General features: G+C 32.7%; 1 protein-coding gene across 2 annotated transcripts in view; it reads right to left on the bottom strand.

The window, feature by feature from the left end:
- Positions 1 to 8,725: 8,725 nt before the first annotated feature.
- Positions 8,726 to 18,760, bottom strand: part of Lemd3 (LEM domain containing 3) — a 60,142-nt gene continuing 50,107 nt past the window's right edge. For both annotated transcript variants that reach the window (XM_047549254.1, XM_047549255.1), the window contains 9 exons: positions 16,863 to 16,942; positions 16,625 to 16,770; positions 15,570 to 15,671; positions 15,360 to 15,462; positions 14,247 to 14,425; positions 12,048 to 12,129; positions 10,549 to 10,654; positions 10,377 to 10,455; positions 8,726 to 10,171 (listed from right to left, as the gene is read on the bottom strand). In XM_047549254.1, coding sequence (XP_047405210.1) covers positions 10,008 to 10,171; positions 10,377 to 10,455; positions 10,549 to 10,654; positions 12,048 to 12,129; positions 14,247 to 14,425; positions 15,360 to 15,462; positions 15,570 to 15,671; positions 16,625 to 16,770; positions 16,863 to 16,942 — 1,041 coding nt within the window. In that variant the 3' untranslated portion in view covers positions 8,726 to 10,007. The remainder of the gene's footprint in view (positions 10,172 to 10,376; positions 10,456 to 10,548; positions 10,655 to 12,047; positions 12,130 to 14,246; positions 14,426 to 15,359; positions 15,463 to 15,569; positions 15,672 to 16,624; positions 16,771 to 16,862; positions 16,943 to 18,760) is intronic.

Genomic DNA, 18,760 nt, shown 5'->3' with positions numbered 1-18,760 from the left:
CTATTATCAATGTTGAGGCAAAATTCTCAATAAAATAGTAGCAAATTAAATCCAGCAACATGTAAAAAACATTATACACAATGACTTAAGATTTATCCCAGAAATACAAAGTTGGTTTGGCATTTGAAAATCTATCTCCATTATCAATAGAATAAAGGGGAAAGGAAATCACATGATCGTCTCAACAAAAAAACATTTGATAAAATCCAACATACCTTCATGATAAAGACAACAAACTAGAACTTTAACCTAATGAGAAAATGCTTTGAGATGAATGCAAATGACATACAGCTAACATCATACTTAATGATGAAAGAAATTTTCACAAGTAGTGGAATCTTTGGGAGGTGTAGCCTAGTAGGAGGCCCTTAGGTCATTTGGGGCATGACCTCAGAGCAGATTGTGGACCCTGGTCCCTCCTCCTTCCTGTTTCATTAGATGAGTGGTATGCTCTGCCATTGTACTCCTACCATGATGTACCTTCTCCATGATATGCCACTCTTACCAGAGGTCCAAAGTTGAGACTTCTTTCAGATTGGAATCCCCAGAGCTGTGAGCCAAAATAAACTTATTCTAAGCTAACTGCCTCCTGTATTTTCTTATAGTTAACAAAATGTTAATAGATAGCTATCCAGTAGCAGCAGTGCTGGCTCATATGGCAGTTCTACTTTTTAATTTTTTGAGGAAATATCATACTGTTTTCCATAATGGCTGTTAAGATTGTGCACAGCCGGTCACATGCGCACACCAGTAATCTCAAAGGCCTGGGAGGCTGAGGCTGAGGCAGGAGAATCGAGAGTACAAAGCCAGCCTCAGCAATGGTGAGGTGCTAAGCAACACTGTGAGACCCTGTCTCTAAATAAAGTACAAAACAGGGCTGGGGATGTGGCTCAGTGGCTGATTGCCCTTGAGTTCAATTCCCAGTACCAAGAACAAAACAAAAAGACATAACAGATTGTGCTCAGGTCCCCATTTTTCCATATCCTTTTCCTTAATATTTGTTATCCTTTAACAGGTTGAGTTGATATCTTATTGTGACTATAAGCACTTCCCTGATATAATGTTAAACATTTTTAAAAATATACTCGTTGGTCACTTCTTATGTATCTTCTTTTGAGAAATGTCTATTCATGTCCTTTGTCCATTTCTTCAGGATATTTGGGTGTTTGTTATGGAGTTGAATTCCTTATATATTTTGGATATTAACTCCTAATGAGATTATGGTTTGTAAACATTTTTCTGACAATACAGGTTTCCTTCTCATTCCATTTTTTTTTTTTTTGCTGTACTTTTTGGTTTAATGTAAGTCCATTTATCCATTTCACTGTTGTTGTCCGCACATGTTTTGTCCAAAAAAAAAATCACTGCTCAGACCAATGTCAGAGCTTTTCCACTATATTTTGTTATAGTAGTTCTAGTTTCACAGCTTATCTTTGTCTTTAGTCTATTTTGAGTTGATTTTATATATGATGTGAGAACACAGGTCTTATTAAACACTTCTGCATGTGGATACCCAGTATTCCTAACACCATTTTTTTCAAGACAGTGTCCTTTTTCCAGTGTTTACTTGGCATTTTTGTCCAAAATAAATTGAACACAAATGTGTGTTTTCACAGCAGTCTATGCTGTTTTGCAGGGTTTTTTGAAATCAGGTAGCATGATGACTCCTACTTTGCTAGTTTACTCAAGATTGTTTGGGTTATTCAGGGACTTTTCTGGTTTCATATAAATTTTGGAATTTTTCTATTTTGTGAAAAATGTCATTTGAATTGATAGAAATTCTACTGATTCTGCTATTTTAGGCATATAGATGTTTTAACAATATTAATTCCTCCAGTATATAAATATGGGACATCTTTTTTCATTTATTTGTATCTTCTTCAATTTATTTCATCAGTATTTTATAATTTCCAGGGTAAACATATTTTACCTCCTTGATAACTTATTCCTAAGTATTATCAGTGCATTAAAAGGTCACTAATTTTTCATGTTTATTTTGTATTCTGCAACTTAATCGTATTTGTTCATTTAAAAAATTGTTCTCTATATAAGATCATGTCATCTGCAAACATCAATTTAATTTCTTCTTTTCAAATTTGGATACCTACCATTTTCTTGCCTAATTATTCTTACGTAATGTTGAAGAGAAGTGGTGAGAGTGGGCATCCTTGTTACTGATGTTGGGGGAAAAGTTTCCAATTTCTCACAGTTCAGTATGATGCTGAGAATAAGGAGGGACCTGTATCTGCCTCAGGAGAAATCCATTCTCCACAGACTGAGGCTTAAACTCACTTCAGACCAGAGTAGCCCATCAGTCTTAGTCATCAGGTTGGCCCTGTCAGCATACTCCAGCAGACACCTGGTCCAGGCTCATCTCAGTAAACCCCAGTGCTAGAAGAGTCTCCAGAGACCAAGCCTCCAGGACAATCCCTGTGGATCCACGTTCCAAGCCTATCCTGGCTCCAGGACCCAAGCCGTCCTTGGCAGACAGACTCTAGATCAGCATGTGGATACCCAGCCTCCAGGACAAGCTACAGACAAGTCCCTCTAGCTCAAGGAACCAGACTAACATCCACAATCTCAAGCTCAAGAATGATGCCCTGTGACTCAAGCTTCATGTCTCCCCCAGTACCATGTCAGTTTAAGATTCCAGGTCCAGTGGACCCAGGCACCAAGCCCATCCAAGTATCTGGCTGGCCTTGCAAACTTAGCTTCAAGGCCCATCCAAGCACCACGTATGCCCTTTTAAACACAAAATTCAAGTCAGTGTCTGAGGACCCAGGAAAAAGGCCAGCCTCCTTGAGGATTCCAGCAGTAAGCCACCCTCAAACTATGCCAACTGGCCTGCCCAGAATCTCTGGATGGGCTGATGACTGAAGGGCTTTCCTAGACAAAGCCAGTCAGAAAAAACTAGAGTAAAACCAGGCTCACTCAAGTCAACGGATACCAAATGCATAGCAATGAAGGTCATAACATGACACCACCAGAGAAATAAAGCACAAGTAACTAAAGAAACTGACAATGAACTCAAAACAATTATTTTAAGGCAGCTCTGTGAACATCAAGAAAATATAGAGAAACAAAACAATTGAATGAAATCAGGAAAACAAGGAGAACAAATTTATAGACAGATATTTCTAAAAAGAATTCTGAAGCCAAGAAATACAATGAAGTTAAAATTGCACTAAAAAGTATTAACAAAGAATGACATTTTTTTCTCATATGTGGAATCTAGGGGAAAAAAAACATAAATGTAGGCAAGAGACTATTAGTGAAGAGCAAAGGTGGGGTGGGGAGAGGTCTGGAGAGATTACAGGGGACTAGAAATGATCAAAATGTTAAGTGCATGTATGAATAGGCTACAATGAAACCCACTATTCTATATAATTAATATGCTCTAATAAAAAAAAGGAGTGAATCTCTTTAAGAGTAGTGCCTGTTAGCAGCAACTGAAAGAATTCATCTCTATCAGATCCTTTCTACAAAAAAGTTAAAACCCAGTAGGCATAAGGAAAATGCTTACAAGGTTATATATGAATCTACACAAGGAATGAAAAGCATGGAATCTGTTTACTGTATGGGTAAAGCTAAGATTTCTTTTCTCATTGAAATATCTTTAAAAGATAATTGTGCCAACAAAAAAGATGTCATAGCCAGGTGTGGTGGCGCATGCCTATAATCCCAGCAACTTGGAAGGCTAAGACCTTGTCTCTAATAAAATACCTTTAAGGCTGGGAATGTGGTTTAGTGGTTAAGTGCCCCTGGTTCAATCCCCAGTACTAATAAATAAATAAATGAATAAATAAATAAAAATAAAAAATAAATTTTATGACATATGTAACAAAATACATGAAAACATAAAGATTAGGGAGGGAGCTGGGGATGTAGTGCTGGGTAAGTGCTCTTGGTGGTACAGCACTTAACCTGGCATGCACAAAGACCGTAGGTTCAATCCCCAGGACCACAAGAAAGAACTGTGAGCATGCTATACATGAAGTGGTAAAATAGGACTTGAAGGCAGACTGGGAAGTTTGAGATGTATATTATAAACCTTAATGATACCACTAACAATAACAAAGAGGCATAAAGGAGATAAAATGGAACCAGAGGTACTCAATTAATTCATAGAAGACAGGAAAAAAGTAAAAGGAGAACAAAGAAGGAGTAAAGAGAAAACAAGTAGTAAGATAAGACTGAAACCTAACCAAATCAATAATTATATGTGAATGGAATACATATCCCAATTAAAAGCAAAGATTAAGAGTTTCATATTGCAATGAACAACAAAAAAATTTACCTAAATCCACTTATTAAAACCATACTTTAAAGACACAAACAGGTTAAAAGTAAAAGGATGGGTAAAAAGACAAATCATCCTACCATTCATCAAAAGAAAGCAGGAATGCTCACTTCAGCAGCACACATACTAAAATTAGAACGATATAGAGCAAGGAAGACACACAAATTTGTGAAGTGTTCCATATTCTTAAATCCAAAGTTTAAATAAATAATAAAAACAAATTTGAGAAAAAAAACACACGCACGTGTGCGCACGCGTGCGCACACACACACACACACACACACACACACACACACACAGAAAGCTGAGGTAGCTATGTTAATATAGATAAAGTAGATTTTGGAGCAAAATATTTGATCAGCGATAAAGACCATTTTATAATGATAAAGGGGCCAAAACATCAAGATGATATAACAATCCAAAATGTCTACCAAATAACACAGCTTCAAAATACATGAAGCAAAAATGGACAGAACTGCTGCCAACGAATAGGCAAATCCCCAATTAGAGATTTCAACACTCTTCTTAATAATTAACAAGTACACAGAAAATTGGTAAGGATAAAGAAGGCTTGAACAACATTAACAACCACGTCTAATTCACATGACTGGAACAGTCCACTCATTAAGAGCAGATAATATCATTTTTTTTTTTTAAGTACTCACAGAATTTTTACCAAGATCATGTTATGAACCATAATGTAAGTCTCACATTTAAAAAGATTCAAATGATACACTGGAGTATAATGAAATAAAATTAAAAGCCAAAACCAAAAAGTTCATCTAGAAAATTTCCAAGTATTTGGAAACTAAATAACACACTCCTAAATAACCAATGGGACAAAGAAGAAACCAGAAAGGAAATTAAGTATTTTGAACTAAAGGCAAATGAAAATACAACATACCAAAAATTGTGGGATTCTGCTGTAGCATATGAAATCAGATCTTTTATAAGTTATACTGCACTCCCTAAAATCAAAACACAAACTTATTTTAGATCCAGAAAAACATTTTTAAAATGTGTGCTTTATGGGTTGTTTCACTAAATATAAAGTGACCACGTAACAAGGGAGGCTCTCTTCTGGGCCCTAAAAATTAAGAAACTTCTACAAATAAGACCCCCTACTCTTATATTGTATCAAAGGGTACAGAAAATAAACACAAATATATGATACTTGCTGATAGTAACAAACTACATTAAGAAAATAAAACTAATTTAAAAGAGAGGTATTTAGAGAAGTGCTCTGCAAATAGATATGAGCTGAAACCTGAATAAGGAGAGTAGATCATGCAGATGTAAACCCAAAAGAACAGTGTTATAGGTATCAAGAGAGATCAAGTATGAAGGTCCTAGTATGGGAAGCATATGCTCTAGATGTCTGGAGAGGGTTAAATAAAGAAGGCAATGTAGGAGAAGTATCAGTGAAGACAGATAGGAATGAAAAAGACAAGCACTCAAGCTGGAGCACAGGTAGCTGGGTAAGGACTGGCATTTGACTAGAAAGGTATAGGTTGGTCAAGACCTACAACTGTCAACATGGCAGCCACAAGCTGCATGTGACTCTTTAGTACTTAAACTTAGGCCAGTATATCTGAATAACCAAAGTTTTAATCTAATTTGAATTAATTAAAATTTTTAGAACTATTTCAAGTATGCTGGGAACTGTTTTGACTATAGATTTTTGAAATTCAAATATAGATCAAATATTTCTAAATTTGGTTTTCTATTATAGAACACTGTCAGAGGATTAACAAGATAATTTTCTGAGAATCTCTTCACTACAAAAAACAGAATTGTTGTTAATGTTTTGTCACTACCTGACTCTTTTAATACTTACTAGAAATATTTCCTGAATTGTAGAAAAATGAGATGCTAGGTAGAAAACTGTGACCTGCCTGAATGTTCTTTAGATATCTCAAGTTCAAAATATCCAAAATCTCAGTTTATCATCTTTCTTATCCAATATATTCTTTATCATCTATTCTTCAAATAGGAATTTACATTTCCCACTTTAGAAAACCCAATATCAATTTCTCCCTCAATATCCAATTAATAATCATCTTTCCCATTTAATTTCTTAAATATTCCTCAAATCCTTTCCATAGTATTCATTCCAACAAATCCTCATTATTAGTTTGTTACCGGAACTCACCAGGCAACACTGAACTCCATAATGTGGCCTACAAAGATTTCCATGATATGACCATGGCCTACCTTTCCTCGATTTGGTCATAAGAAACTACTTATATTTTATACAAGCAGTAGGTTGTTTCACATGTCTTCCTTCATGTGCTATGTCTACTCATGGCAGAAAAAGTAAACAAGTACACAGGTTCTACTGGTTTTAAAAACTAAGAATCAACAAAATGGGTCTATACTACTGTCTACACCAGACATTCTTAGGTATAGCAACCCTATCTACCCATAAAATTTCCTTGCGCTTACAGGAAGGCTAAGAATGAGCATCCTGGACATTGTTTCTTTAAACCACAACTTCTGGTTCCTAATTATTCTGTTAAGTACCTGCTCTTGAGCACCCTTCCCAAAAGAAGGTGGGCAAAATTCTGCTTGATTTAGTTAGCATCCTCTGATGAGCCATCTGGAAGAAATGACTTGCCAAGATAGGTGTAGGAAAAAATGGTGAGGAGGTCACATAGGTGACCTTCAGTAATTGGATGTCACCAAGAGCAAGGAGTGAGAACTGTAAGGTCAATTTTACTAAAGGAAATGTTCTGGGCACACAACACAACAAAACATTGTTCACTTACAAATCACAACTTGTCATTCAAACTGTGAATACAAGACAAGAAAAATATAGGTCCAATATCAGGTTTCAAATTTCCTAAGACATTCAGGAATCTATATACAAGTATGCATATGAATTTTAATATGACACAGGTTCCACACATTTAACTTTTATGATCTCATCCCTACAAGCTCTCCTCTGAGAGCTCAAGGGAAAGGAGACTTACTGTTGTATCTATCCTTAAGAAGTGCTTAATAGATATACCAAATTAAAATATGGCTTATATTCTCACCTATCCTGATATCCTTTCTATTAAGATCCATATGTTTCTCTGTACTCCCAGAATCCCCCCAGTCTATTTCTCTTTCACTGTTATTTTTCATATTATTTTTTAATCTGACCTGTGTTCTTCCTCTAGACTGTGACTACATTAAGGATTGAGCTGTGTGTTTTCATCTATGTACCTCTAACATAAACTGTGCTGACATTTAGTAGCAATCCAGAAGTCTACCATGTGACTAATAAATCAAGTCTTTTTTTTACTTGGTTAAAATATCAAAAAACCTAACTAATGCTACTCAAAGAAGCTAGCCCAAGAACTGTTTGATATTGGTTTCTGACGGGATAAAGAGTTTAAGCCAAAATGTATGTAGAAAAGAATTGCTTCCTTTTTGTGAGTCTTTCTTTGAAAAAGTGTCTAACTAGTGCTTAGTAGTATAGCCAATTATACTCTTGCCCACTTTAATCCAAGTTGAATGAAGAAACTTTTATGAAGAAAAGCAAGATCCTAAAGAATGCATGGTTAAAACTAATAACTTAAGAGTCTTCATCACAAATGTACATTCCCAAATAAAACAGATTTAAAATAAAGGCATCTTTTTCACTGGTAAAAATAAAGACACAAGGCACTTAAGAACTTTTTTAAAAGTGAAGACACATTTTAAAAAAACCTAATAAATTTTTAATTAGGACGTTTTCTCTCTCTCTCTCTCTTTTTTAAACAGGACAAGTAACATTACATCAAACTTCAGAACTTATCAAATATCTAATTATTATACATATTCCCATCTGTCTTGCAGGGAGGAATCTTGGTCGGCTTAACAGTTTCAGGTAAAATAAGCTGCGTAACAGTATATATTACAATAATAAATGTACATTGTTTACATGAAATATGTTTTAGAAGCAAGGAAAAGATGCATCTGCATCAAAAGGCGACCTGTTAAAATGCCACAACTATTTTTTTTTACATTCACTCTTGCAACAGGTTACAAGATGGGGTTACTAAGCTCAGATAAATCACTATGATGCACATAAAATACAGAAAGATTGGTTAATTTATATATTATATATATTTATATTTCACACATTAGCATCTGAGACATAAACTGAGAATTTAAAACTTATTCTCTTCAGATAACAAATTTTTTTTTATTCTTCATAAACATGGTGCCCACAAAAGCACATAGGTAAGGCACAATAGGATTTTCTGTTACAGAATAGTGTGCATCATGTTTACTTAACCAGAAAACGTGCATTATCTGTGCAAGTTCATGCTGCAAACCCAACACATATACAACAAAACAAAAAGGAAATTGAGCTTTAAACAAAATCAAAATTGGTACAATTCCAGCTGTTTCACATATTCATCTGGACAATGAAATATCAACAGGTTATTTTTAAAAAGCCAATTATTAGATTACAAATAAACCTTGCTTAGCAACTATTTTAATCTGAAATCATGAACAGTAACAAAGCAACTTTATTAAAAACAAATTAAATACTGAGGCACAAACCAATGGTCACTCTTGCATTTACTATATTGCAACTTTTCATGACCCAAAATTCCGAGTATAATTTGTCTAATACGTTTTGCTGCTACCATGTGCCCTGCTTTAAAATTGACATATAACAGGGGTGCTAACATTTCATTAAATTATAAATAGATTGGGAAAAAGACTTAATCCCAACAGTACTATGTCACAGCCCTATTAATTAATAATAAATACAGCTTTTCACAAAATATTTTTCTAATATCTGCCAATTGCTTCTTTATTGCTCAAATAAATTTGAATCCATTACAATTGTGTCAGAACTTTCACACAAAATCATACTCAGACATTTTTATATAAAATCTATAAAAGATATTTTAAATGTATCTAATACTTCCAGGTGTTTGGCTGTTTGATCTATGTGATAGTACAGCCATATGTATATATGTGCATACACACACATATATATATATATATATGTATACACACACACACACACACACATATATACACAAATTAGATTATGAATAAAATAGAAAGCTTATTTTACTGCTTATGCAGACATCCTCACAAAACAAGACTACGTTCACCACCACCACCAGCATTTATACATATTTACAAAAGCCAGTTTAAGTACATATACATCCACTTACACATATATGTAACCAATAAAACCAAATAAATTTTCCCATATTCCAGCTGTAGCAAATGAATTTCTTACAAGCAATAGAAACCTAAGGTTAAATTGGGAAATTAACAGTTTTACCACACTAGCTTGTAAGGAACTATGCAGGTGACTGTATACAAAAATTCACATTAGTTCACAAGAAATTATGGAAATACAAGAAGCCTCTTCACCATGCTTTTATGTGGTTATCCAGACACTTCCTGGTGCAAAAATATAACCACCATATCTGAAAATGCTTAATAAAGTCAGTGTTCCTCATGCAAAACTTTAAATGCACTGGCTTTACTGAACTCCCAAAACTGAATGAAACAATTATTCTACATATTCAGCATTGCTGCCTCACTGCTAAATCCCTTTGGAACCTTAAGATTTCTGGAACTTTCAAACAGAGCTGTACTCAGCAATAAAAATATTACATACAAAAAGCATTTAAAAAGGAAGACAGGAAGCCAAACAGGAATTTTCCTATTGTAAATAACAGTCCTAGGAGTGAAGAAAGTCCTTTCAGGAACCTCCTTGAGAATTGGCTAGGCCAGTCCGAAGGCGAAGATGAGACATAGAGTTCATATGTTTATTTGATGGCTTCAAGGGAGTGTTGCAAGTAAGAGCTTGGGGAAAACGATGGTGATATCTATCTAGTCGTAAATATTTTACTGTAACCAACTTCCCTGTTGTAAGATAAAAATAATATTTTAGATCTGTAAAAACATCTTTAATATCTTTAGAAAAGTTAACTGTGGTAAAGTCATGAGCACAAAACACAAAATAATTTAAAATTATTACTTAAAAAGTGCTAACCTAAAATTCCTCAATATAAAATCTGGCACGGTCTAATTATCTTTTCAAAATTTTTGTAATACACAAATTTCTTACCATCAAACCAAGAGCCATGTAATGCCTTAAAAGCCTTTCCAGCATACTCTGGAGACAGACATTTAACATATACACAACCCTATGATATTAAAAAAACAAAAAAAGAAAGAAATGTTTTAGTTAAACAGCAACAAATTCAAAATATGAAATTCAATACTTGAAGCTACATTACCTCACGTGAATTTTTGTCTACTGCAATGTGAACAATGCCATCATTATCACTGCATTTTTCTAAAATTGCTTCTTGAATTGCCAGATGCCACTGATCCCCTATTTCCCTAAAAATTAATAAAGCCAAAAATCAACAACTATATTCCTACTCAATTGAAAGTCTTCATTATCTCATATCACAGCAGAACAAATGAGTCATTTTTATATTTAAAATCCCATGCACTTGCAAGTTCTTTTTTCTTTTAGTGTTAACTCATTAAAGGTGCAAAAGTTGAATACCATTTTCTTTATTTTTAACAACACTTTAGAGTTCTCGAATTTAAGAAAAATCTTAGTAAATACTATATTGAGCTTCTTTTTTCCAAGATAATGGAAGAGTGATGCAGGAAAATCATTTTGCATAGTTACCTTACTATAATGAGAACTTTAAGTTCTCTTGCTGCAGTAATGCACATTTGTCTTACTTGTGAGACATATATGGTGAGACAAAAGAAAAGCAACTTCACTTTAAATCATAAATCTTCATCTTAGACAATTAAGTATTGGGCTGGCAATGATTTCCTCATTACTAAGGCATGATGTCAGAGTTCCTACAGAGGTATCACCACACTGCTAATTGTTTACATATGTGCAAAACAGAGGATATGTGTGCATATGTGCTTGTATACACTGATAGTGCTTTCCCCCATTTCCAATTTTGCTGTCATCTGTTTGAAATCTCATCAATAACTTTCTAAATAAATGAATTATTAGATGCAATCTGAAGTATTTTATATGTAATACAGATTCTACTGTTAGAATTTTAAAAACATGATTTAATCTGTCATATTGTTGAATAGTTAACCTCCAAAAAGCTAAGTGTAAAAATTATTAAGGCTTAATATGTAAAATATTATGAATTCTAAGGCAGCAACTTTTAACCCTGCCATTCTCTGGATATGTTTATTGCTATAATTATAGTCAAAAAAATTCTACAAATATTACATTGACAAGGAAAGGTAGGCCCTAAAGAAAGGAAGCTATGTACAACTTTGTGGGAAATATTTTTACAGTTAGGCACTGAAAATTTTATTAAAGCAGTTTATATATGTGTGTATATATCTATATATGTGTATATATATTTATATGTGTGTGTGTGTGTATATATATATATATTTATAAACCTACTGAAACAAAAATGTTGGCAGTCATCTGTAAAATGAATTATATATTTAATAAAGGATATTGTTACTGTGAGTCAATTTACCTCAAGCATCCATGTGCTATGAGGCTTCACAGCAAATACAAAGATTTAGAAATGTTTTCCAAATCTTTATACAACTGTATTTCCTGGTTTATCTTTTGCTGGGAATTTAACAAAACAGAAAAGCATTAAAATTTCTACAGTTAGTAATTCAGAAGGAAAACAGATTTTTCAAATACAGACACAGCATTATAAGAATGCCACAAATTTTTCAGCCAAACATTTCAATTAAAATTACATGTGATCATAATACTTACATAACTGGATCAAACATATTTCGAATCTTTAAACATGGTGTCAAACTATTTGGCGGTGAATTTCTTCTATCTAAATGAAATGCTACAAAAAACAAGTTAGTTTTACTATTTGACATTGTTCCATTTTGTTAAACAGCATTCATCATTTAGTTAAAAAAATACTCATTACATAGTTGTACTAAGAGCCAGACCCATGTTAGATATAGTGCAGAAGGACAGACAGATGATAAACAGTGTCACCCAAGACATAATTGTGATAGGTCCTAAGAAAGAAGGGTACAACGAGCTGTAAAATAATAATAATAATAATAATAATAATAATAACTTCACCTCATTTGGGAATACCAGATGACTTCCCCAAGGAAGTGAAACTTATACTGGAAACTAAAGAATAAATAAAAATTACCAGGGTGAAGAGAAGTATAAAGACATCTCAAGCAGAGAAGACAGCTTTTACACAGCCTCTATGACAAGAAGGAGCCTGATATATTCAAGTAACCAACCAAAGCCAGCCAATGTGGCAGAGTGGGAAAATTAAAAAGATAAACTTGGAGAGGGATATGTCAGATTATTCAGGACCACCTAGGCCACAATGAAGTAGTACAACATTGTCACAGAAATAATAGAAAGCCATTCAAGTGTTTTAAGCAGTGGAATAATATGACATCATCTTTCAAAATTGTAATTAAAAGATTTTGTTATGTGAAGAATCAATCAGACAAATGCAAAAATGAATGCAAAGACATCAGTTAGAAGGATATTGTTGTCTAGAAGGGAGCTGATAGTAATGTGGAAAAGACAGACCAATAGCACAGATGGAAAGTAGATGGCATCAGGACATATTAGGGAATAGATGTGACTTGACTGGTTGAAAGACCAAACAAAGGGGATAGGGAAAGACTAAGAATGACTCCCAGGTTTATGGCAGAACCAAGTGAGGAATGATATTAATAACTAGACTGAAAATACTAGAGATGGGGAAAAAATATTGAATTCATGCACATGTTGAATTTGTGGGTCACATCTCCTAAAAAATAAGATTAGTATAAAGCTCAGTACAAAAATCTGAAAACCAGAACATCAGACTCAGTCACAGCATGAAGTTATTTAAGAGTAAAGGCAGAATGAGAAGACAGTCTTGAAAAACTCCAACGCCTAGAAGTCCAGAAATCATATGAGAAAGATCTAGGGGGAAAAAAATTGAAGAAAAGGTCTGAGGTAAAAGAAAAACCAGGAGAAAAACAAATAAACAAACAAACAAAAAAACCCCCAGCATCTCCTAAGTCCAAAGATAAAGTTTCAAGGAGTGCTGAATTGTCAAACAACTGAGTAAAGAGATTGAGTAAAATAAGTAATTCTTTGTTTTCAATTTCATAGGGCCCTTCTGTTGTTATAATTTTGGGTAACACCAAAGTCTCACTTTTACACCATGATTAAAGAAGCTTTTATTCAAGCACTTTGAAAGTGAAAAATTAGAGAAAAAAGGAGTGACTGGGTTTTCTTCTAGTAGTTCCAAAACAGTTTACTTACCTTTTCTAATAATACTATGTTTAGCAAACATTGATAACTATGCTTTTGTAGAAAACAATTTATCATTCACAATTTCCTTATATATAATTTTCTGCTTTACTTTATGGAAGAGGTTTGGGTATACAAGGCAGCCAGTCTTTAAAAAACCACAATATATGACTGGTTTTGAAAATATGCAATCAATAAGAAAACTATGAAAAGATACCTACAAAAGATACATGGCAGGGGGAATACACAAATGGAGGGGTGTGAGAAAGAAGAGGGAGACAAGCAAAAACTGGAAGAAAGAATAGTTAAAAAGGTTGTTTCCACTTACATATATTAAATATATAAGATATGGATGTTTATGTTAAACATATAAATTATGTCTTATTCACATAGAGAAATTAGATGAAAAGAATGCAACAAGATCTATATTATATTGCTTGTTAAGTGAAAAAAACAAGATCAAAGAAATGTTTGTCTTTATTACAGAAAACACAAATCATTTGTGTTTGCATTAACAAGGACAAAAGTGTGGAAGGGTACATAACAAGATTTTACGGGATGGAACTATAAAGGTAGCTTTGCCTTCATACATCTTTGAATTATATGGTTTCAATTTAAACATATTGTTTTGAAAAATTAGAAGAACATCAATTTTATACTTTTTTGTTTAAAAATACATACCTTGACCTTGCCATACTTTAGAAGGTATTACTAATATTTTATCACACGATGCAGAAGGCTGGATCCACCGCCAAACTAGAAAATCTGCACCACCTATTCTTCGTGTTTCTGTGCGAACTCTAGACTCATTAGCAGCAAGGAAGTCAACAGCTCTATCCCAGACTTTCTTCATTTTCTTCCTATTACATGAACAAAACAACAAATTTATCTAGGCTTGTCATCTTTCTGAAACGTTAGTAACTGAAGTAATGATTATCATTAATCCTAGCTGTTCTTATCACTACTCACAGTTTGTTTAAAAGAAGATACAGGTGCCTGTACCCCACTTCAGATTTACTGAATTTCAGTTCCTACAGGTGATCAATGAGCATGTGATTGTTTTCTTCTTCTTCTTTTTTTAATCTAAATGTTCCACTGGTGATTATGATGTGCTGCTAGGTTAGGAATGATGCTTTAGACATGGCATCATGTTTTATTTTCAAAGTGTTTTTTTTTTTTTTTTTTTTTTTTTTTTTAGTTTTTATTTTAAAAGCTTCACTAATAAAATAGGTACTTAAAAATATTAGTAAAACACCACTGGCTATTCCTGTTTTTTTTTTTTTCTTCCTGAAAATTTACTCTTTATTAGGTTTTCATTATATATGACAGTAGAATCCATTTTGATATAATTATAAAAGCACGGAATATATTTTATTCTAATTCAAACCCCAATACCTCTCCTTCTCCTTCCCTCAATTGATATTTCTGCCATTTACTCATAGTTATTTTTAAAATTAATTTCTTGTGGATGTACACAATGGTGAGAGTAACTGTGGTATGTACATATTTCTGTTTCTTTTAACAAAATGAAATTAAAGGAGATAAGATGGAGAGTGATGATAAAGAATCAAAAATGTACAGGAATGAGAATAATTTAGAAATCCAGTCATCTTCTGTGTGACTGAAAATCAGGAGGACAAGAAGAGAATTTAGAAAGAGAATATAAAATATTTGTAAAAAGTATGAATGGTAAAATAGGTCTAGATGAAAACAGCCACAATTCTCAATAATTTTCAAGACTACAGAAGATATCTACATTCTGATTTACTTCAACTCATAATGCTTTGAACACACCTGTCATGAGGCTGTATTAAGGAATCTCGCACATGTGGAATAGGCATGTAAGGTTGTAAATCTTTATTTTCCTGGCAAGCTTCATTATGACTTCGCAAAACATCTGAAAATAAATCAAAGAACTTCACAAATGAATCAATCACTTGACACTATTGTATTATCAAGTAATGATTGTTCTAGAAATAATTTAGAGTTTTACAAATACTATACCTATAATCTTCACCACCATATCATACATCTGTCTTGATTCCTCCTCTTCTTTTGTCCAGCGATATTTCATGTAACGCAGAACAACACAAACCATCACTACACCTGCAATATTCACAAATTTTGCATTTTAACAATTGTGGTCAATGGTATTTAATAACATTAGGCAGTTTCTACAGTGATTATCTTAATTGTCCTAATGGATAAATGCAAAGAGCCTTTATGACAGAGGGTGAATTAGTTACATAATTATATAAAACTGCACAAAAAAAATTTAACATTAAACATTTTCTAGAGTTTTCTTTCTAGAAAATGTCTTGTATTCCACTAATGACTAAACATTTAAATTCTATCTTTTAAAAAATTATAACTTTAAAAAATTTTTTCCCTTTATATCACTAAACTACTTTAACAATTTAATTAAAGGATTAAACATGCTAAATCTTACTTTAATTGAATTATTTTTAAAGGGCTAAGAAAAAGGAAAAGGCAATGAATAATATCTCTTAAATTCCTATTATCATCACAAAATTTAGTAACCGGAATAAATTTTAATTATCATAAATGATACTATTTTTATTTTTAAAAATATTTCTTAGATATTGATAGACCTTCATTTTATTCATTTTATTTCTATGTGGTGCTGAGAATTAAACCCAGTGCCTCACACATGCTAGGCAAGCACTCTACCACTGAGCCACAAGCCCAGCCCAATGATACTGTTTAAATTTAGAATAATTTCAATGAGCTTAATTTACAATACTTTATTTAAAAATAAAATTTTATATTTTCTAAAGTAAATAAACTTACTATTTCTGTGACATTCTTATGACAAAGTTTTATTCCTACCTCTCTCTGTTACTGTTTTCTGAGCCCTCAGTCTGGTATGACATTATAGAAAGCCCTCAACTCCATTTAGTGAACACTTCTGGATGTGATTTACATGACATCTATCATAAAACTGAGAAGTAACTTCTTGGCTCTGGCATTTAGCAAAATATAAACACGAAAAAAATTCTAGACTGAAATACATAACTTTTCTTATCCTAACAACTTACCCAAGCATAACAACAATAATCTGTGTGTTACAGTAATAAAAGCACGTCGAAAACGACACCAGAAAGACATCTGTGGTCTTGTGGATTGTAAAAACTGCACATCAGTTATGTTTTTCAATTCTTCCTCTGGGCTATAACCAACACACCTATTTAAAAATAATTAAGGTAGAGTTTAAGGTAAAAAATAAAAGCATTTCTTATACTATAAAACAATCAAAGTGGAAATCAATTCCTCTACCTTATTCCAACATCTTTCCCATTTTCTAAAATCCACTGCAATGAGGTGTTAAATATATCTTCATATTCAGGACCTAAATCCTAACAAGAAAAAAAAAAAAAAAAAGGTTATTTTTAATAATCCACATACATTTGACTCTTGACTCTATATGAGTTGTCCTATAAATAACATACTCCATGTAACATTTTTAACTATATGAATATAATAAAAATGTATTATTCATTAAAGAAATTAAAAAAAAAGATAAGTCATTTTCTCACTAATCCAATATAACTACTGTTAATATTTTGCTATGCTTTCTCCTTTTTATATTTATAGATTTGGGAGTTCTTTTTATAGTTTTAAAGTGTCATTGTGATCAGAGTGACAATTTTTAATGGAACATCATTTTCATGTGAATAAACAGCAAATTGTTCAGATTTGGCTGTTTTATTTTTACAAATGAATGCATAAAGCATATAAGCTCAAAAAACCTGTGTAAACAATGAACTCAAGTTTCCAAGAGAAAAACAACTGAGAAAAACTTGCATGGATCACTGCATCCTTAATAGGTTCACAGTACTTAAGACCTTTCCATTATGATTGGTATGGTATTAACAAATGTGACCTTTTGATACAATATAATGACAACAACTGGAAGTCCTAATAACTCAGTATACCTATATTTTTCAAATAAACAATGCTTGAAGTTATACAATCATGCATGGGTAAAAGATCTATTCAAAGTACAAAGCACTCCAAAGGATTTATTGGGGAGAGTACAAAATGTTTACTGATATGTTTGAGACTCCCAATTGAAACTACTTGTGAGGTTTGGTATACTATCAAAGAATATTTATAATTATCTGAAAAGGCAATTAACACATTTTCCCCTGTTTCAACTCCATATTGATGTGAGGCTGGATTTTCTTGATATATTTCAACAAAACAGCATCACAACAGACTGAATACAAAAGTAGAGAAGAATCCAGTTGCCTTTCATTAAGTTAGACATTAAAAATTTTTGCAAAATGGAAAGCAATGCCACTATTCTCAATAAACTATATTTTGGAAAACAATTATTTTTCATAAAATCATGTCTCATAAAATTATGTCAACATGTAACAGTCATTATTCTAAGTGAATAATTCAAAATGTTTTCATTTTTAATTCTAACATAACTATATGTATATACTTATATCTACCAAATTAGAATAAATGTATAGAATATATATTTATACACATATATCCACAAATGCAAATATAAATACACACACACACACACACACACACACACACAACCATAAACAGCCATATAGGACCTCTCAGTTATTATGGAAAGTTCAAAAGTTTAACTAGTACGTATGGGTATTTTTAAATCAAAATAATGAAAATGGCATCACATATGCACTAATCTTTTACTTGGTTTTTTCATGGAATTAAGTATTATGTCAATATCAGTACACATGGAAAAGTCCTAGGTTTTTCAGCAAAATAGTACTCCATTGTATGATTATTCTAGACCTAAATCAACTCTTTATCAATGAATATTTAGAGTATGTTCTTTAAAAAATTTTTTTTTGCAGTTCTGGGAATAGAAACCAGGTGCACACTAGGGAATATTCTACCACTGAGCTAAATACCAGCCTGAATTTTAAAAAACATATTTCAATACTATTACAAAAATCCCCGAAACATTTTTCACTCAACAAATATTTATTGAGGGCTCACTATGGGCCAGGTACCATATCAAGAACTGTAAGTACAACACTAGGCAAGACAGTCAAAATTTCCTGTGTTCATGCATTATACAGTCTATTAGAAAGTATGTCTCTTATGTATTAGATATGAGGAATCCCCTAAAAGCTCATATGTGAATGTAAGAACTTTCAGATGTGAAATGATTACATTATGGGAAG

Source organism: Sciurus carolinensis, chromosome 4 (genome assembly GCF_902686445.1).
Source record: "Sciurus carolinensis chromosome 4, mSciCar1.2, whole genome shotgun sequence".
NCBI lineage: Eukaryota > Metazoa > Chordata > Mammalia > Rodentia > Sciuridae > Sciurus > Sciurus carolinensis.
Note: the sequence above shows the minus strand (reverse complement) of the source record. Positions and strands in the feature narration are given on the sequence as shown.